This window comes from Anarrhichthys ocellatus, unplaced genomic scaffold (assembly GCF_004355925.1).
Source record: "Anarrhichthys ocellatus isolate YVR2014 unplaced genomic scaffold, GSC_Weel_1.0 scaffold18, whole genome shotgun sequence".
Taxonomy (NCBI): domain Eukaryota; kingdom Metazoa; phylum Chordata; class Actinopteri; order Perciformes; family Anarhichadidae; genus Anarrhichthys; species Anarrhichthys ocellatus.
Window position 1 is genome coordinate 1176593 of NW_022280048.1, and position 22109 is coordinate 1198701.

Consider the following 22109-nt stretch of genomic DNA (forward strand, 5'->3'; position numbering starts at 1 on the left):
TACATAACTGAAACACAGTCCTGAGTTATCACAGGTGACTCATGGAGGAAACAGTGAAAATGGCCTCTGGTCTGCAGCTCAGTCTCCAGCTTTCTTTAAATAAGTAGATAAAACACACACTCTGTCTGCCATAAGCATGAATTATTTTATTTAAAAAAACACTGAAAATACAGCTCATTTTTTACATGTCAGCGATATGTACAGAATATAAAACAAAGGGAAAGAAATGCTGTTAATGAGATGGAGAGATGATAGAATTGATGTTTGAAAGGCACAAGGGCTGAGTATGAAGAGCTCTGTGTGACGCACGTCACTGCCACAAAACCCTTTAATGATATCGCTGGCAGGCAGAGCTCATAATTCCGGTATTTGAATTGTCCCAAATGCAGCTGGGCCTTTTGTTTGACCGACCCACGTGTGTTTCTCAGGCAGAAAGATGCTTCTTTAGGCACCAGTCTATTGATTCAAGTCCTCTCGAATCTAGAAACTTGAGAAACATCTTTGAGCATCGACAGAAACGCTTCAACATCCAGCGGGACAATTTTTATCTAAAAAAGGGCTCAATTTGTATATTGTGGATTTCAGTAGCTTTAGGTGTCAAATGAAACACCTACCAATGTAATTTACAAAAAACATCTCTGAACAAATTATACTCAAAGTCATATGTTAAAGAAAGTGTTTGTATAATTTACAGCATTATACAAATAGAGATACATCCTCAAACAAATACTGTACATTCTACAGTAAAGCTCTATGCTCGAACAATAAACATACTATAAACAATAAGTTATATCGACTCTACAAGGTTGGGGTAAAAACAGTTTCTTTCATATTTCACAATTTAGAGACCAACTGTTAGTGGTCAGTCTTTGTTTCTAAAGACAAGTTCATTTGGTCGAAAGGATTAAATCATTTGACGCAAGACATGTAAAAACAAGAAGAGACCAAAAAAGCAAACTAAAAACTGTACATGTAACAATTAAAATACATTAACATCTAAAAATGATATTAAACCGATTGCAACCGATATGACACAACAGCAACCTGTCCCTAACAAACAATACTCAAACGAATATTAACGGTTCTATCAGTAGAAGTAAATAAAGTAGTAAACACAAAGTACAGTTGAATACAATAAAAGTAAAAGTGAACTCAACAGACAAAGCCGCCAAGAACAAGTTTCAATTGAAACTAAACAAGAACCTTTGTGAGTCTTTTCACAAGAAAGTAAAAACAAAAAGGTGATTAAGTTGATGAAAGACGGTCAGAAACAGATCCACAGCTCCCAGATCAGTCGGAGGTGGACAGATTATATGAACTGAAGTTCTTAATGCTCGTCAGGGATAACTTAATGTCATCAATGTGCGTGTTGAGTGCAAATCTCATCAACCTCCTCAGATCTGCCAAAAATAGCTCGATACAGCCGCGCAAAGAATATGAAACAGACGGGTGCAAAGTGTGTAAATGATCTGGAATCATCTAATTAACTAGATGGGTTTTATTAAAATTCATAGCTATGTTTTGGAGAAAAATCATATTCAACCAAATATGGGTAAATCCTATGACTCTTGCAGTTCATTTCTGTTAAAAGCCTTTTTAAAAACATTTTAGTTATTTGGTTTAGTTTGGAACAAAGGCCACAAAATACCATTTCAACGCGTCTATAAGCAAGAACAAAATTGAATAATTTACAATAAGCGACATCCCATTTTAAAACAGGGTGCTGTGTACAGCGACTGTGTGTGGCTGTTGTCTGGGGGCAGAGGGGCAGAAGTGCGATCTGTAATGTTCTCCGGCCTCCGATACCGAACCGAACGGTGCAGATGACATCAGCGTCGTCTCTGTGCTACTGACCCGACAAGCAACAGCCTCTGCGTCCTTTTACTCACAAACAAACTAGACACGCCAACTACTGAAGGCCCTGTCACTTTGCGGTGGCTTGTGCTTACTGAGGTCTAAGCTGATTGATTCAAGTGTCGATCATAAGGTAAGTGCTAATCTTTAGTGATGCACATAGTAGTTATCTGCCCCTAGTGGCTCCACACGCAGCCACCAACAAACGGAGAGGAAGCAAAGACGAGAACAGTTAAAAGTCTAACATTCTTCAAGATGACGGAAACCAGATTGGATGAGGAGACCCGCGGAACTCTTTGTTAGTTAGGTCTATTCGTAGCATGTGTTAGAGGCAGGTGAAGATCTCCCAGAGGGCTACGGCTAAGTACAGACAAGACAGACAGATTGAAACAGAAGCATGGGCCAGAGAGCGGCTCTCTCACAGTGTCCAGCCATCAAGTTAATCAGCCCCCAGACCAGAGGTAAGATGTGTGTGTGTTGCCTCGCCTCCCTTTTAAACCCAGGGCTGCGTTCCGAGCCGCCTACATTGCAGCATTTGGCCGCTAGTTCAACCAGACTGCCAAAAATGAGTGCAGATGCTGCGGCAACCCTCCCCCAGGTCTACGTCCGCGTGCATCAGGGGCTGCTGCCTGCTTCCATGTCGCTGTCGTCCGCAGCGCCAGTGTAAATCGGGCCCTTGGTCTGCAGCGCGGGCTCGTATTTACGTGGGGAGGACCTTTTGGCAGCTTCACTGCTGTTCTTCATGCCATAGAGGAAGTAGATGGCGAAACCTGGGAGGGAAGGAGAGAGGCAATGGGAAGTTACAAAACGCTAACACGAGTGTGTGTATGTGTGTGTGTGTGGTACTAGAAAGGAGTACACGATTAGTAATGTTCCAATGTACCAATAAGCATCCACACAGCGAAGCGGCACCATGTCCCCCGGTCCAGCTGCATCATGAGGTAGATGTTGACGAAAACGCTGAACAGGGGCAACGCGGGAAGCAGAGGGACCTAGAGGAATGGATGATGTGGGAAAAGGTCAGCACAGCTATTATAATAACAATAATAATGCCAAAACAGAGAAATCTCTTTTCTGTAACACAAAGGGTCTGTTTGCAGGGTTTGATCGGCCTTACCTTGAAGGTGAGAGCCTCTTTGCTCTCAGGCTGCCTGCAGATGATGACAAAACAGACGATGCAGAGCAGGGTCAAGATGACGCATGGCACCACGACGGCCGCGTGCCCGGCCAGCAGCTCTTTGAGACAGTTGGCGAGGATAACGCACAGTACCGTCATAAAAAGTGCTGCGGAGAGACGAGAAGGAGACAAAGTTACTTAGAGACGCAAATTTGTCTTCTCGATCAGCTCACAAGAGTCACCAACGATCTTTAGATTCCTGCCAGACACACTTACAAATAATAGCCGTGGTGGCGTAGACGATGTTCCCGGAGATCTTCGTTGGGATCTTTCCACTCGGGCAGAAGAGCAGCTTGGCGGTGAAGGTCTCGCGGAGCGGCTTCTCCTCCGTCTCCATGCCGTACTCGTCGCCACTGTCCCCTCCACTTACAGCCACCTTCTCCCCCTCCACCAGCTCCACAAGCTTCTCCGTCTGGCTGGAGGAACTCAGGGTGCCTGGCTGGTACCTGCGGCGGGACAGGAAGTGTGTCACAGTGAGTGAAAAAAACAGGGAAACTAGAAATATTGGCACACAAACAGGGGCTTTCATCGAATGTATGGTCATTCTCCAAAGCCAGTATGAGATTGTTTTATCTGTACCCACATAAACTGGCTTTATGGCTACCAGCACCTAGAGAATATTCAACACATGATTACAACTTCAAGAGTATGCTTGCAGGGAATAACAAAGGTCCTTACCTGAGGATGAGGACACAGATGGCCACTAAAGAGTACGCCAACAGAGTTCCAATGGACATGAGGTCGACCAGAGCTGCCAGGTCGAACAGGAAGGCCATCAGAGCTGGAAGGAGAACATTTACACTGTTACACATCTCTGTAAAGTCAGATAGAGGAACAAAGAACTACTTCACTGGCTCAGATTAAATGTACAAAACCAGCATCTGTCATTTACAGTTTTAAGAGGCAGTGAGCTTACCTGCAACAATGCCAGACGCAATGGTAGCCAGGAGAGGAGTCTTGGTGCGAGGGTTCATCCTGGACAGAATACGGAACAGCAGCCCATCCTCCGCCATGGCATAGATAACACGGGGCATGGGGAACATAGAGCCGAGGAGGCTGAGAGAAGGTCAATAGTTAGTACTGGACGTAGAGATTTAAAAAGACACACTGGGAAAGCAAGAGTACAATTTCCCTCCTTACCTGGTGGACAGGGCGCAGAGAGAGCCCACAGCCACGATGTATCTGGCTGGAGACCAGCCGACGTAAGTGAAGGCCTCGGGCAGAGGACTCTGGATGTCCAACTGGTAGTACGGCATCATGAGGGTTAGAGCGGCAGACACACCAAAGTAGGCGAAAAAACAGATCAGCAGCGAGGCGACGATGCCAATGGGAATGGAACGCATGGGGTTCTTTGCTTCTTCGCCTGAAGACGACAAAACAAAAAGAGGGATGAGTTGATAAGAAGCGTTCACATGAAACAAGGCGAACACACCGACCAATCGTGTTTTTGTATGCTGCTTGGCAAGCACGTAAATGCGTTGCAGTCTTCACAGCACCCGAACAACACTTGAAGGTCTAGACGCAGTAGGTGGAACACGTTACATAACAACCGTTTTAATACAGGCAACAGGTGTTGCGTCAGCCCAGCGCTGTTCACAGATGATGTGGAAACAAATCCCAGATGTTCTTATGCAACACTGAATGAAAACACATCATCAGAAGCGGTTCCCCCTCATGTCTGGACGATACTAACTTCCCAAAGCATGGGAAGCAACTCGAGATACGTCTTCACATTGCCTACGATGTAATTATGAAAAACCACTCACTTGTTGTGGCGATGCAGTCAAAGCCCACGAAGGCGTAGAAGCAGGTGGCAGCACCAGACAGGACTCCATTCAAGCCAAACGGAGCGAAGCCACCCATGCCGAATTCCTTCTCGACTCTGAGTGACGAGAGACACTTGGCAATCAAACACGGGGCGAAAACAGCGAAACGATGAGTTCCATTTGCTGGCGGCAGTGAAATACTCACTTCGGAAGCCTGCTGCTGTTGGTGCTGTTTATGAAGCTGATGTAGTCTTCCTCCGTCAGGTTCCAGTTGGTCGAGTCCCCCTTAACAAAGCCAGAGATGATCACGAAGCCCAGAACCACCAGATTGATGCCTGTGAAGATCTTATTCACCAGCGCCGATTCGTTCACGCCGAAGGCCAGAAGTCCTGAGGACGGAGAGGAGAGGGCGGTAACCGAGAGTTCACATTTCAGACCAAGAACAACATGTCCTGCTATGTGGGTGGATGTGTTCGTACTTCATAGCGTCAAATAAACCATGAGTCAGCGACACCAATTAACCAGTTATTTGTTTTTCTAACACGGCTACTGGCAGGCCACACGCTGCAATGTTGGTGTGACCAGGGGTGCACTCACCAGAGAGCAGCAGGACCAGGATGAGGGCGAACAGGTCCGGGTACTCTGCCAGCACATTCCCTGGCACCTTCATCGTCATGGAGGCTTTAAAGAAGCCAGAAATCTTTTGTTCGACCAAGCTGTCAAACGTCGAGCTCCATGCCCTGGCAACACTGGCCGTACCTTTTAAAAGAAAAGAAAGGCAATTATTTAAGTCAACAAGGTAGTGATTAAAACAGGAAAATAATTCCACCACAGCTGAAGAAAAGCTCACCTATCACATAGGAGAGGATGAGGTTCCACCCAGTGATGAAGGCCCAGATTTCTCCGACTGTCACGTAGCTGTAAAGGTACGCCGAGCCCGTTTTGGGGACTCGGGCGCCAAATTCAGCGTAGCACAGGCCGGCCAACATGGAGGACAGAGCGGCGATGAGGAAGCAGAGGACAATAGCCGGACCTGCCTTTTCGCGGGCGACCTCGCCGGCGAGGACGTAAACGCCGGCGCCGAGCGTGGAGCCCACGCCCAAGGCAATGAGGTCCAGCGTGGACAGGCAGCGGGCGAACCGGGTCTCTACACAAGAGCAGTCTAGGGCCCGGCGGCGCAGCAGGGTTTTGCCAAAGTTGGCCAGCTTGGAGGCCATATTTGCTGTGACTGTGTGTGTGGGCGCTGAACCGGGCTGTGTTTTAAATCCTTCTAGTGTGGGTGTGTGTGCGATTGACACAGCTCAGACTGAACACGTGTGACTGATCTGTGCGTAGCAGGACTTTGGGCAGATGGGTAGTTAAAGCAAGTTGCTTATTGATCCTTCAGTGGAGGTGGGAAGACTTGGGCAACAGTCACTCGAGCACGCAGAACAAGAAGCAGCAGGTCTGTAGTTACAGTGTTTTGCAGCAGCAGATTAGGACCTGGGAGAAAACACAAGAAAACAGGAGCTCAAAACAGGGAACTATTCAGTCAGTGCCAAGGCTTACATTTCACACAGATCTCCGTGTGCCGTGCAGCGGGATTATCGTGTCGTTTCTTCCAGGAAAAGTGTTCAAACAAACACAAGCGCTCAAAGATTGTCATCTCGACCTGGTCTCTCCAACCTGGGCTGTACAAATCAACTTCACAACATCGTAGAGTAGGTTTACTTAAGTGTGACACCACACACTGTGCCTGAGTGAGTTTAGGTGCATTTCAAGTGAACCCAGGTAGCACCAGCGATGCTGGAAACTTTACTGGAATATTCTTCTCCTCTTCCACAAAAAAGGGGAATCGGCAGGTTAGGTGAGACAACAAACAACACACGTTTCACTACACGAGAACCTGTATAAATACCAGTTACGCAACTTCCAGGAATTCCAACCTCCACCTCTAACCGCAACATGAGACAAGGTAGAGCATAGAAATGATCTCATGGAGACAAAAGAAAACCTCATCCCATGCTACTTCATTTCGCCTCAACAAATAAACCTGCCGTAGTACGCGCCCATATAAAAACACATGAACACCAATTCCTCAGCACTCCCTGCACTATGAGAAAGAGCACTTTACTACGTGTGTTGTTTCAACAGACGGACACCGACGGGGAGAAGCCTGGGAAAGCCGGAGGCTGTGAAGCAATGATATGGTTGAATTCTGCAAGCTAATATCAACAAGGGAGAGGAGGACAGCGTGCACCAGCAGCTCGATAAGGTGAACCAGCTGCACTGGGAGGCGGTACAGATAAAAAAATACACTGCATCTATAAAGACTGACCCCGTTTATAAAGCCACAAGGAAGGTTGTTTCAGAGCGTTGTTCGGGCCCATTCCACCTGCTTCGTTAACAGGTTATCCGTTCTACTAATTGGGCCAAACTTGCAGGAATAACCAACGCCGCTGCCGGGATAATTGGTCTCCACACACCCGACCTAGCAGAGCTCAACAATAAGGCCGCTAACCTCGATAAAACAGGATTTCACACACCGACTCAGCCTCACCGCCCGGGTGCAGGTTCAGAGCACCTGATCCTAAAGAGGCCTCGCCGATGATGCACTTGGGAGTAATAGTAGTCACCGTTCCTTAATCGTAATGCAGTGCACAGTTGTTATTGATCATTGTCGCATTGCGTCATCAGTGATTTAAAGAAAAACAACTGATAAAATGATCCTCAAGGACGACGGCAGCACATTTCACGTCAGTAGTAAGAGCATGTCGAGTTCATTACAGGGTGAATGATAATGATTGCACCTAAACACACCAAGAGCAGCTCATAACAGGCCAAGGACAGCAGAGCACGTCTGACAGAGCAATGTTTTTCTTTGGATGTCGATAGGCTCAGCGATATTCAACTAACTCGCACTGCGTATTACGGTTAAAATTGACATACTATCGAAGTTTGACTTTGTAGAGGTTATACGGAAAGTTTTTATCGGTAAATATTATTGCGTGATATGTGCTGTGGAGAAAAATGCTGGCGTTTAAAAACAGGTTCCACCTGTTGGTTCACTCCACCTTGATTCGACAAAGTCCTCCTTCAGGCAGCTGCTCCTGCTGAGGGACTCATTGAGATTAAACACAAATGTAAATACTTTATACACTCCTAATTTCAGAAAGCAGGAGCCATGTTGGCTCATTTTTTATGGAGGGAGGTGTAATTTTGCAGGGTTAAAAATGTCACACAATAAAGTTGACTTTATAAATGTTGGACTACCGATCAATCAAATCTCTCAAAGAGGAGTTTCAGCTGTTGCTCTTGAGATATTTGACAATGCTTATATACATAGCAGAAATAACATGGCTCGTCTGGTTATGCCACCATAGAGCTGTGTTGTTGTTTGTCAAAAGGTGGCGTTCAAAACAAAGCCATGTGTTCTGTATTGCAATAGACAGAGGAGCAGCAACGAGCTGTAATGAGGTAAGCAGGTTTGTTTCTTCTCCAGATAATCCTCTTAGAGAGACTGTGGCAGCAGTTGCAGCAATGCTAAGTCAAGAAACAGGACCATTATCCCAGAAGCCTGCTGTAACCGGAGCACGACTGGCCCGAGTCGTTGGTCATAGTCCTCCAACATGAAGAGCCTTTTAGTTTGTTCCATTTTAAGATAAAATGGAACAAACTCTGGTTGTGGGTTTGCAGAAGAAACTAACCAAAAATACAACACTGTTTACAATTTATTACCGAGACTGTGGTGGCCCGCCAAAGTCTATTTTGTCCCGCCATGGTTTCAGAATGAATCACACATATTTTTTCACTTCTCAACGGGTCCGCTGGCTGGTGCGCAGCGACCATCTCTAGTTTGGCGCGGAAAAGTGACTCGTGGTTCCGGCCATGTCACCATAACAGCTACCCTCGTATTTGAACCGCAAATTCAGCAACCCACCCGACCCATGACTCTTTTGCTGTGTTAACCATTAATATGTATACAACCAATGTGTTAATGATTCAGTTATTTACTAGAACACAGTGCAAAAATACTTAGTTACTAGTAAAAAGTCCTGCAGTCTAAATTTTACTTTCACTAAGTACAAAAGTACAAAAGTATTGGTTTCAAAATATGTTGACAGTAAACGAAAAAATACACACATTATGCAGAATGGCCCATTTTAAATAATATATGCACGGCAGGCCTATATCATTGGATTACAATTATTGACGTATTAATGTGTTCATCACTTTAATGTTTGTGCTGGTAAAGGTGGAGCAAATTTCTAAGACTTTATATACTCAATTACTTTATATAATTAGGCTGTATATACTATTTAGTAGCACATCATAGTTAATTAGTTGATTTATGTTTTGTATTAAGAATCTGAATCTGCAAAGTAGCCTAACTAGTAACTAATATTGTCAAATAAATGTACAAAGTACAACATTCCCCTCTTAAGTACTTCAGTAAACTAAATGTACTTGGTTACACTCTACAACCAGAGAGTAACATAAATCAAGGAACTGAAAGCGGCTGCTGCAGGTAACACGCTATTCTTTTCATGTGGGCTGTTACAGAGCTCACAGGCGGCACATTGGTGAGACACAACGCAGTGCAAACTGGCATACAGTAAAATCGGCCCCACTTACACAAACGGGCACCCGCGTGAAAACCACGAGGAAAAGATTAGAAACTAACTGATGCGAACGAGGCATCGACCCGGGCAGAGGGGGCTCGAGCATCGCTTTAATGAGACCACCCTTAGGGAGGTCTGCACTTTTTTAAAACTTTGAGGCGTCGGCAGACGTGGAAGAAAATCTCACTGTGAAAGCAAAATACAAAGACATTTCCCAATGAATGATATTCTTTTCTTTCTTTTTTACTTGAATTTCTCCCAATATGTTTTCACAGCTTCACAGTTTCAGTGAAGCATTTTTGTCCCGCTTGGTAAAAAGGTGTGGACGCCGTGGGTTCGAACCCCCCGAGGAGATCACAGCCAGCCGGGCACAGTAGTTCAGTAACAAATGTTTACTGACATAACATTGACCCTCTCAGATCTCACTTCCTGGTGTGTGAGTGGAAAATGCTACTGGAATGTCACACCACGTGGAGCAGGAGAAAATCCACCGTGTACCAGTTTCCCATCAGTCTTCAGAGGGCTGAATGTTTATTGTTGGCTGCTCTCGGTGTTGTTTGCATTTCATTGTTTGACAGTATTTCTCTCAACACTTAACTGTACTCGGCAGGATATTCTCTTTTGAAATGGTACGACTAGAGGAGCTTTGATAAAGACGTTATGTTGATTTTACGGTATTAATAGAATATTGCCATTGTACTGAAACATTGCGAGAGCTTTTATCCTGTGTGCTGTGAGAAAGAACAGGCCAAAATTAGACCACAACATGATCTACAGCTAAAAGGCTTTTTTTCCTTCTTCTGCCGTCTTTTTTAAAACTGTCCAACATACCGTGTGACCCGAAACTTCGCACAAACTGAGGAGCAAGCATGTTCTGCCTGAAGCACTTTAAACCTTGGTTTTTAACAGGACACGGGGTATGAAAAAACTTGATAGCACGACAAAAATAGACGATGAGGAAGGCTTTAGTCACTCTTTCACCCCCCCGCCAAATCTTAGATTCACACATTTAATAAGTGTGAGAATGCATTTCGGCCTAACCTCTGATCCACAGCCACACTCGCCCTGTTCCAGACAGTCGGCCTGGTCTCTGTTTCTGGATCAGTGTTTCACTTCTTCTCTTTACTGCCTGTCCGGGTGGAGTGACGGATGGGCCCGATACGTCCATCCGCCTCCTCAGCACTCAAACCTAGTTATCGGGTATCACTGCACTAATAGCGACAGACTCAGAAGCTCCTCCGCTGCACACCATTTATGGATGAAAATAAGAGATGTGTGGTGTTTTTTTGTTTGTTTTTTAATTGCTTTGAATTAGAATAATCTCAAGTACCTGTTAGATCCTGCTCTGAGTATATAGTAGATTTCCTCTTTCCAGGACAGTGGAGTTCCTCTATGAGGTAAACTTAAGCAACTTAACCATTGTCATGGTGCATCTTTATCAAATTATTAATAGTTAGTCATGTCAGTGGTAGTTGTAGTCAAAGTGTAGTATTTGCAGATAAGATAAACACGAATAATGTTCCTGGTGACAACACAACTGTCCGTTAATTTGTGGGGCCAGCAGCTGAACATCCACAGAAAGAGGTGAATGTGAACTTGTGTAACCCTGGAAGGTACGTCTGCAACACGACGGGCTGCAGAGAGTCAGGGACCCGTTCTCAGGCACCTCACGCACACACAGACAGACCAACAATGGTGTTCCAGGCGTTTAGAGCCAGGAATGTGTTTGCACGAGACACACTTTAGGTTCACATTAAAGCTGTATGTGTTTTTGTTAATGTGTGTGTGTGTAAACTAAAGTAACTGTGGACAACAGTGAGACCGAACTGAACGACCCTTAAAGTCACCTGGCTGAAAAAGCACTCCTGCCAAAAGCACTGCTGTGCGCTGTGAGATGGAATGTGATAAACTACGGATCTGTTCTCTTTCCCATGCCGACCGATGTCAGAAGCATTAACATCAAAGGCCACGAGAGCATAAGTAACCGACTCTTTCAAAGAGAGGATAATCAGCTGGACGTCTAAGAATGCCAAGATATGTCTTCTAAACTACGCAGGTCAGAAAAGATTAAGCCACGTATGCAGACAAACGTGACAGCCGTGCTCCGTGTAATTGTTCCCTCCCAGCATTTAATTATGCTGCGACTAGTTAGAAACAGTCTGCCACATTTCCCAGCCTCAACCACAATAAACATGCATTTTGAAAAATCTGCCAATTTGTCAAGTCGAAATCTTGACTTGATGATGATTGAACTTAAGGAATGATCACCCATAAACGGACCACACTCCCACTCCCTGATCCCAAGAGGTAGTTTGTTTAAGAGGATGCAACAACTGCAGTGTAACAGGCCTCCTCCTACACATCACACATTGTGAAAGACACCCACCATTAATCCTGGTTATTCGTATGTCTGGCTAACAGAAAAGCTCAACAGGGTGCAACAGTTACAGTGCAATAAACAGTTGGTAAATATACCTCTCAGTTTAATGCAACACAATGCAAACGCACTAAAATTACCATATTGGATCGATACCTCTTGGAAAATAAAATGACATCCTTCAAGGTGGGATGTTTGTGTTATGAGTTGGACTGCATACTTGTCTTTTTACAAGGTGTACCTAAGATGTTACGCCATAATACATTCCTAAAAACAATCAGACATGTTTTAACTGGTTAAAAAAATGAAAATGCCCTGGTAACTCTGGGGCTGTTACCTGTCAATAACACACAAATTAACATTAATTTGACAATAATAAAGAAATTAACAATCAATAGCAACAGCATGGACAAGGAATGACCATAAAACCTGACCATATCAGCCTTTCTTTTGGCTTTTAAGAGGTTTGTCCTTTACTGTACTGAGCTGGAACTACCGAAGTGTAAATTTAGCCTAGATTACAATAAATAAATAAAAAATGAAGGTGACATGTGGCTACCTGGTTAGTCCGACAACGTCTCCACTCCCACTAATCCACCTGACCACCGCTAATCAGGTCGGGATCACGTTATACACCCAGACGCTCTAGTCTTGTGTTTACTAACACAGTAATAACGCCACCTTTTAAATCAATGGAGTGGCATCAAATCGGCTGATGCAACCTACGCATGGTTAACACCCAGGACACAGACGATGGGCTAGTGAACTTTACCCGGAAGGGGGACGCACTGTGACGACAATCGACAATTTGTGGTATCAAGGCAACTATAGGTGCTAAATTAATTTACACTTAAACTAACCTTATTTATGGACAGTGTCAGATATACTAGGCGATGTTCAGCTGTCCATCTGTCAGGGAAGAAGACACCAGCTAGCTACGTGGCTCTGCTCGGTTCTCGCGTGGTGGATATGTTGCCTTCGTAGAATGTGTTGCCCAATGTACACACAGACCTGGTGCTTATAGAGTTTGTCTGGTACAACGGGTTATAGCGGACGTGGATATCAGACCATTAACGTTAGTTGGTCAATGTTGTACCAGCATTCAGAGTTATATATTTTAATACAGGGTCTGTTTTGTTTAGCGATAATTCTGGGAATTGGTAGAAATTCGGGGGTCTGTGAACGCAGCACTACGGTCACCCACGCCCTACTCCCGGGGCGAGTTATCCATCTAGGACCACCAGGACCACAACATTGAATGGAAATACGGAAACGTGTCGAGCAGTTTGTTTGAATTCTATTTTTTTTAAGTTGCAACGTGTCCCCTCGCAAAGGTCACCTCATCAAAGGTCTACTTTCTACTCTATTGTGGTTTCCCGTGCGCGCGTGCGACTGACTGATTCCCCGCTTAAATGACAAATGTATGCCACCTCAAAAATAAAACGACAACTACTGTGGATTAACTGAAAACGTGTGTAAAACCCGCTCGGATTGTGCGGCACGTTGTGTTCATTGTAAACATTAGTACAACTGATAACACGGGAGGGAGGATTGCATCAGACCACCCACACGTCCTCGTACATCAAACGGTCGGATAAAATGTCATCGCAAGACGACTTTTATAATAAACAATAAAATGTTGAATGGTATGAATGAAAGGTGATGAAGGGCATTACCTTTAATGTCTTCTGTGTGACAGCGGTGAAAAGAAGTGTGAGCGTGCTCGCTGATGAAATATCCCGCTCTGTTGAGCGTGTGCGTGCTTTTGATCCGCCGCGAGGGGCGTGGCGTGTACTAACAAACTGACGCAACTGGGAGGCGGAGTTTTCCACTGTTGAATACAGAGGTAAGAATTTCTGAATATACAAATATTTACTTTTCAGATAAAGGTGCAGTGCTCTGGTATACATACGCAAGCTTGAACGACAAAGCAAATAAGTAAAACAAGTGTTTAAGATACAGAAAGTACACGCGAGAGAGAGAGAGAGAGAGAGAGAGAGTGTGAGAGTTTGTGTGTGTGTGTCTGTGTGTGTGTGTGTGTGTGCGCGTGCTTTTCAGTAGTAGGAATGCCCATAAATGGAACCCCCGCGTCAGCGTCCTCCCCCTCTGAGAGCTATGTACAGACCCTGGCTCTCCACTCTCTCCACTATATCCGCTGTTGCTTTGTTCTACAGATTAAAATAAAAGGAGGGAAACTCAAACTATTTATTTCATGTGCATTTGCACTTAGTGACCTGGGAATGTTGAAGGGTCAGTGGTGGCGTCAAAAACACAAACTTTACACATGTTATTCTCGTGTCACTCTCTGACTGAAGCATCATACAAAATGTCATCTCGGAATCTGCCCTGTGTATGAGGACATGCTGTGACATCATGCATGTAAATGAGGGGGAACAAAAACTTACTTCACAATAATGTGGTCCGATGCAACAAGAGCTCTATGTGGCATCAGGGTTGAATTAGTATTTGTCAATGTCAACAAAATGTTTTGTTGAAAACTGTTAAGTTTTTCGTTTAGATATGTATTTTTTAAATCTAGCCTATACTCTCGCTGGTTTCTCCAATGCTACCTACCCACGCTTTCATACAAAATACATCATCACAGTTTTTTTTATCAAGCCAACCTAAAACATTGTGGATAAGACAATCTCACCACAAGGTACATTTAGTTTACAGTATTTGAAAGTGTCACATGAACATGTAACTGTTCCAATTTCCATTTTTACTTTGAGGAGGCTTTCTATTGCTCCTCTGTAAAAGTTGACAAGAACTTGGTACAGGAATTTTGCCTTCTTAAGTGTCCTTAAGAATTCTTCACCAGGATGGAGATGTGTGAGGACCAGGCCAGGTTGTTTGTGGTGCTGATTCCCAGGAACTTAAAGCTGCTAACTTGCTTCACCTCTTCGCCTCCTTTTTTTCTAAAATCAACAATCAGCTCCTTGGTTTTACTGACGCTGAGCAGAAGGTGGTTTTCTGAACACTCTACCAAAAACAAAATCCATAATAGTTCGATACATTTCAAGATCCAGCCTTGGGGTGCCCTGGATAGATGCATACAAGACGGGTAATAAAACGGAACTGACGGTTAAAGTTGTAGACCGTGAGCTAATACGGTGCTTTAGTGTTAGCATATTCTATTTGTAATACATCAAATTACCACAAAGCACCTGACACACAGTAAAAAGGGTCTTTGGGGCCTGTGTAAACCTAAACCTCAGGGCAGCTGCCCACTTCACTCCGTGAAGGAACACGTCATTTTGACAGTCGCTTGGAGGTTAATTGTACTTATGGCATGTTTACTTACTAAAATGACTTTATATCAGAAAGTAGTCAGCAGTGTGAAGTATCTAATAGAGTTTGTGCTGACAAAATAGCACTAAAAACAAAAATTAGGGGCCACGTTGACTTTTGGAATGAGAGAATCTGTGTGAATAAATTGCGTAGTCACGTACACACCAAGCCATTGAAATGCTGTCGTTCTTATACTGTTCAACTGTTGTTGGTTATTGTAAATTGTTTTCAGACTTACGTGTAAAGGTTTGGACTTCTCTTTCTCTATTGTTTCAGTTCCTGGGAAAGGCTGGATTTATTATTTTTCATGCTTTGGACCTATAACCTTACCTTAAACAAACAAACGAAAAGATTTGTGAATTGCATTTTCTCCCTGTCCGTCCATCGAACTCTGTCCGATGGCACTCTAGTAGCCGCATTCGTCTCCCCTTTTGTACTTGCCCAGTCACACTGCTTTGGGATGCTCTTTCAATTTACTTCCACTTCATCAAGCTAATCCAACTGGGTGTCTCTGCAAACACAACCGGCGTCATGGCTGCACCCTGGGCTCCAGTGTTAGAACCGCTAACTAAACACCCCCTAATCTCTGCCTTGGCCTACTGTGCCCGTCCTGTCTGACCACTTTCATTACACAGGACAAGGCCAGCACTTCAAAGCTCACTAGTTTTGTAGGTCACAGTTCTCTATCAAATTCCTTTTTCTACTTGTACTTCTGTCTACTCATACGCACGCACAAATGACATGCTTGCGTCATCCTTAACGAGGGATCCCTCCTCGGCTGCTCTTTCTAAAGGTTTCTCACCTTTTATTTCTTGACTGTAGGTTGGATGTAGGGCAGGGGTGTCAAACTCATACAACACAATTTCATCTCAAGTGAGCCGGGCAAGTAAAACATTTTAACCTATAAATAACAACGCCTCCTAATGTTTCCCTTTATGAAAACCACAATTAATGAACAATGTATTTACAAAAAAAGATGATGAACAGTCTCAGATGTCTCGCTGATCTCTTACCACTAAAACAGACTGCTGTTTCCTCAAACCTGCCAAAAATGTATTTATCTTCTCTGCTCTCACTTGTCCTTGCAAGTTCTTGTATTTTCCGCTATGATGAGTCTAGTGGCGCCGAACATTATATTCCTTGCACACTGAAAGGTGAACACGCCAAGCACACTGCTATTTTCCTCCACCGTTGGCTGCTGCGTGAACAGTAATCTACGCTTGACAGTGTTGTGTTACGTAGCCTGTAGGTAAACAGGTGGTATCTATAACAGCGTACAGGGCCTGACACTCTAATTATGACAGTGCGACCCCTAGTGGACAAATAGGAATGGCAGTGTTTTTATTTTATTTTTTATTTGGAATTAAGGACTTCTGTGTAATTTTCACACTTTGCAAAGTCATCCAGTATGTTTGATTTAGGGAGTCATATGCTGTACAGATGATAAAGCCCTCCAGATAAACCCCTGTGATTTTAGGGATGTGTAAATAAACCTGACTTCTCCCATTTTTTCTGACAGGGAACCCTGTGTAGTTTAGTGCAACACAGGTACCAAACTATATCAACAGTTTAATGTTGCTTTTTTTTCATTTTCATTGTGTCCAATGCCTTTTGATTACCTGCAGGTCAAGGTTTACATTACAAGATCATTCTGGGACAACTTTAATCCACCTGTGGGCAGAATTCCTCTTCCCCTGTTAATCCCTTTATTTCCTGAAGGCAAGCGACAACGAGAAAAAGATTAGAGGACTTTACAATCCATGTTTCGTGAAACAAAAAGACCCAGTGTTGCAACTGAAGAGCCTCAATCTCTACTTATGAGGCTTCCTTCCTACCACATATACTGTATTTCTTTAATTTACTGCACTAAGACTGTGCTCAGGTTATTGATATTTATTAGCCTTCCTTTGCCATATAGTAGGGCTATCTTTATTAGTGATTTATCTGCTGTTATTTTCAGTTTTGTCTATAAAATGCTAGGAATAGTAAAAAAATGCCTTTTTCCAGTCCCAAAGTGTCTTCAAATTAGTGATAAAAATAACAACTTTATTCATATAGGACCATATAAAATAAAGTTACACAGTGCTATACAATATAAATAAAATCTATAATATAAGATATAAAATTGCTTGTTTTATCTGACCAACAGTCCAAAACCCAAAGTTATTTAGTTTACAATTATTATTATCAAAATAGTCGCCAATAAAAGTTAACCTATAGTTTCAGCTCTTTATTACATAAAACCAGTTTCCAGTTGTTATGGTGCATTAAGATCCACGTTACCATATGTAGAGTAAAACAGATCTGTCACTGTATTACCACTTTATTAATGTGAGCTTTGGAGCAGCACATGACAAGATCCATTGAGATATGATTTAAAAAAAACTTTGATGGTTGAAAAAAAGTCTGAGGAGCGTATACTGGGACTTAATTGAATAGAACTTGGCTCGCTAACATGTTGGTCAGTGAAATAATGCATTGTGAATTAAAGAAATGTGACTTTTTATTTAAGTGAATTCTTGAGCAAATTTAGATATTGAATTAACCTGTTTTTAAATTACAAAAAAAGTCTAACCATTTGGTAGAACCTCTGGTTCAGTGGCTGTGAATAGCTGGTTTTCAATACATCTTCAGCACATGTTTTGTAGAGGGTGTTGTAGTTTTGCTTTTTGTCAAAGGTAGTGTTTAAAATGAATAAACAAGTTATGCTCGGAACGGCCGTGCATTTTTCCAAAGTGAAACATAACTAAATGTCACCACTCCAGTCATTTTCATACAGTCCCTTACTTACCAGTTCAAAAGTAAACACTACGGTTTGACAGTCTCAAACAATGAATCTTTGTGTACAGGCTGTAACATTTATGCCAAGAAAATCTTCCTCCAATATTTGTGCTCAAGCGTTTTCAACCTCATCATGTTCTTTTTCCATTTCATTGTTAAATTAGGTCATCTGCGGCTATTCATCCAGCTCCCATGATGCTCTCTGATCCGTCTCAGTGCTTCTCAGTGCGACACACTAATCTCAAACTGGAAGGTGAGTTTTACTGATTCTATTTCTCCTCTTTCAAACTCAAAAGACACATGTAGACATGAAGCAGCAGGGAATTTAATTGGAGGACAGAATTAACAAGGAAGTTCCTCGTCACCAATGGTGGAACTGCAATGATAACATGTATTAATACACCTCACAATAAAAAAGAAAAGAAAAAAGAGTGCAGAATAAAGCCTAAATGAAATAAATGCAGAATAAAGCCTTATTTCAGATCATTAAACCAGATGCTGATTATGCCTTTAAACAATGAAATATTGTTCATATAATGAACCTCTTGTCACAGTGCTTAGATATGGTTATTTACCCAACTTAACATTCCCAATAGCTGATTAGACAACACACAGCCAGAGTGTAGGCATGATGACGTAACAGCTGAGTTAAAACAATTAATCATGAAACAATCCTGTCTAAGAGCCTGTTCAGAACATACAACTCTAAATATTGACTGGACCGATGGTCACTGTCTGTCTCATGATGCTACATGTTGCTCGACTTTGGGAAGTTATCATCAAAATCACACCTCGGCTAGCAAAAGAAGACATTAATCAAAGCAGGAAATTACCCTCAATTTAAACTTGATCAAATCAATTTAAAAGACATTCAGAAAACATAATAATCAGTTGTAAAAAAGAAAGAAAGAAGCTATGACAAAAGTTTTATATGGAAACATGTTTTGTTTTTCACTGAATCAAAAAGAATGCACATACTGTATGTGGAATGACTGAATAAAGACACAACATCAAACAATTTATACATTGGATCTCTTAGTTTTGTCCAGGAGCAATAGTTTTTCCAACACCGTTGATACTTATCAGTTCTGACATTTCCACCAGCTATATAATGACGTGATGTCGAAATAAATGTACATGGGGCAGGTGCAGCAGTCTGTATTGTCTTTGCAATAAGAGAGAGAAAGAGACAGACATGAGAAATAATGATAGAGACATGTTCAAGCTTTTATGGATTTGGTCACTGCTGTGAATCTCAGAATCTACGGATGCACCGACGTAATGTAATGGCACAACATTATAATACTATTCACAGAGAAATAATATCACACTTGTCCGTGTCTGTAGAAACTGAATTAAGAGAATTAAAGATCTGAGTAAACAGACTCAACAATAAGATGGCGATCACAGGCATGTAAAGAAAATAATAAATTGCGGGTGACACTGAGACAAATATATTGCAAAGAAAGCGTGCAACTTTTGCCATGCAGTCAATGATTAGTGCGGTTGACAATGACATCGTATCAGGATTAGTTTGAGAAATGTTTCCCAAAGAGCTCTAGTCAATGGTGATGTACAGTACTTATAAACAATAGTTCACATAACTCAAAACTCTAGTAGTGGCCCGATACTGGTGGAGCGAGAAACTTCTGGAAGCCAGTTTTGAAGAAACAGCTGAATAACTCTAGTGCACTCATTACCAATTAAAAACGTTCAACTGCAAATGAGATTTTACGTTCATTTTCTTTCATGCTTGATAATGGGTGATGCAAAACTGGCTTGCAGAACATTCTTCCCTTTGCAGCTCAGAGTGACAGTTTGCAGTCAGACCTCTGTGATCATTGATATTTGGTTTTACAATTCCACTGAAGTATCTGTGAACTATCGCCTTTGGTCTTTACAGCGCCCATGCAGCCACCTTTAACCTCCAGAAAGCTCTTGAGACCGGATCAAATAAAGCAAACTTACTTCATTCATACCTATACAAAACAAAACAAAACAAAGAACAAAACAGGATCAAGATCTTTCATTTACAGGCTGCATGTATGTTGAACATTAGTATGCAATCATGAACATATGACGCTCATCAGGGAAAGACTGAATGTATCCAACATAACTTTTTAAGCGTGAAAATTGTGATTAAGCGCCAAGTCTTCAACAATACAATCCCTAATACTACGCGGGTGCTTTCCTTATGGTGCGCTTATAAAACAAATGCACAGCGGAGACTGTTTGAATCACTATCAACCTGATGTATAGTAGAAGAACATACTCTAACTCCAAGATAAAGTTAATATGACTTATACAAAGGAATACGCAGGGTGAGAGAAAGAGAGAGAGAGAGAGAGAGAGAGGGGCAGATAAAGCAGAAAGACAGAAAGGAGAGATTATAAGACAGTCTGATCCTTAACCCCCACCTCCCCCTTAGTAACCCTAGTGTCATACTTTTCCAGGAATGTAGTGGCGGTCAATGCCTTCATCTTGCAGAAACATGTGAAGACAGCGCTCGTTCTGGGCCAAGGGATGACCTGCAATTCTACAGAAATATACACACAGACGGACAATCCACAAAATGTACTTGTTTTAAGTGCTTTTCATGGAGACTGGTGAGATACAATGGTGGATTAGTTTGTTGACGCCCGAAGACGGATTAGGTTATATCTTGTGTTGGGCAATGACTGACTCTACTAATAATGACGTGTGGATTTCAGTTCAGGCCAACACATTTCGTGGCTGGAAATCTTACAGAATAACAGCTTTGAGACAAGCTTTACCAGATTTAATCATCCCATAAAGGCAATTCTTCAGGTGGCCGATACCTTTGATTGATTTACATCTGAGAACACAAAGTGTGTTAGTTGTAATTTAGGGCTGAACTTACTGACCTGTTGATGAACTGCTCCAGGCCCGATCGCCGCTCCTCAACGAAGGACTCGTCGAAAAGGCCCCCATCGCCGCGGAATGGCAACTGTCTCTTCAGGGCTTTGCCCGGCAGAGATGGTACTACAATCTGAAGGTGTCGGGGATCAGCACAAATAATAGGAAAGATGACAAATATGCACCAAAAAATATGAAATTCAAAAGTCCACACTCCCTGTGCTGTAAAGTCACAATTGCAGACAGTTACGTCAATATATTTCCAGCTGAGTAATAAACTTATTTGAGATGGCAATGCAGAAGCATGTAAACAAATAAAACCTACATCCTAATCCTACTCTTTACTTTAATCTAGAAAGGGAGTCTATTTTCCCACCTGCAACGTCAACATTGTCAGTTATTAGATCACTGTAACCATCAGTTTGCAACAGCCAGCCTGCTTAAATGATTAGACTGCAACACATAATTGCTCACTCACCTTACTGTCTCTTTCCAGCTCAATCTTTAACCACTCAAAGTCACTGTATCTTCTTCTCACACAGGATTCCTTCAGTTTGAAAATGGGAAGGTTTGTCTGCACAGAGAAGTAGAATTAGAGGACAAAAAACAACCCTAGATTTATTAAATTAAATTATTTGGACCATGTCTGCAACTATCATGAGAGCTGGGAGGCATGAACACCATAATTAGACTTAATTAATGGCATGAAAGCAAACGAGACTAGTTCGCTAGTTTGACTTGACAAAGCAGTTCATTCTCTATGTATACCTCTACAGTTGAATCTGGTGCTGCAACATATGTTTAATAATCATTATAGATTACTTTATGGGCAATTGATAAAACATTTCGTTAAACCAAATGTGAGCAAATAGTGAGAAATGTCAAATTCAGAGAGCAAATTGTTATGTCCTATCAACAGTGTAAACCCCAAAGAAAATCAAATTACAATAATTTAAAGAAAGAGAAAAAAGCTACAAATCCTCACACTGGAGCAGCAAATGGTTATCAAATATCAAAATAATTAATTTTAACACTAGTTTTATCTGTACTCAGTGGAAGTTTCAAATAAATGGCTTGTGCACAAAACGTTAAGGTGATTTTTAACCTTGTTTCATGTGTTTATTTGAAATATAATTAAAGATGCCCGCCAAGCAAACCTGTTTCAATAAAACGCGGAAAAGTTTACAGTTCGATTGCAAAGGCAGATTGTGTGTGCAACTCATTCATTTACAGTATGTCTCAATGCTTCCGTGGTAATTGAGTACATATTTTGCCTGACTCACATGATTCACTGCTGTAGACAGTCTGTTGTCTGAGTGGAGTGTGATTAAACAACGCTTTGTCTGTTGTATTTGAACATAGACTGGTCTGTTTTGTTTGAGTTT

At 42.4% G+C, this 22109-nt stretch overlaps 2 protein-coding genes across 3 annotated transcripts in view; both read right to left on the minus strand.

Annotated features, from left to right (window-relative positions):
* Positions 1-120: 120 nt before the first annotated feature.
* On the minus strand, positions 121-13553 carry slc7a3a (solute carrier family 7 member 3a). Of its 2 annotated transcripts, none has more exons than XM_031857147.1 (12): positions 13452-13553; positions 5648-6279; positions 5395-5556; positions 5003-5186; positions 4798-4913; positions 4172-4394; positions 3948-4087; positions 3710-3812; positions 3248-3477; positions 2972-3138; positions 2738-2846; positions 121-2624 (listed from the first exon to the last, which is right to left on the minus strand). In XM_031857147.1, exons 2-12 carry the CDS (start codon positions 6012-6014, stop codon positions 2470-2472), a joined length of 1956 nt encoding a protein of 651 aa, XP_031713007.1. In that variant the 5' UTR covers positions 6015-6279; positions 13452-13553; the 3' UTR covers positions 121-2469. The 2 variants fall into 2 exon arrangements, with proteins under 2 accessions (XP_031713007.1, XP_031713008.1); XM_031857148.1 differs by lacking the exon at positions 13452-13553 and adding an exon at positions 12636-13419.
* Positions 13554-18152: 4599 nt separating this feature from the next.
* Positions 18153-22109, minus strand: part of snx12 (sorting nexin 12) — a 5348-nt gene continuing 1391 nt past the window's right edge. The window contains exons 2-6 of the mRNA XM_031857525.1: positions 21203-21298; positions 20733-20857; positions 20293-20383; positions 19816-19826; positions 18153-19012 (exon numbers count right to left, since the gene is read on the minus strand). Coding sequence (XP_031713385.1) covers positions 19821-19826; positions 20293-20383; positions 20733-20857; positions 21203-21298 — 318 coding nt within the window. The 3' untranslated portion in view covers positions 18153-19012; positions 19816-19820. The remainder of the gene's footprint in view (positions 19013-19815; positions 19827-20292; positions 20384-20732; positions 20858-21202; positions 21299-22109) is intronic.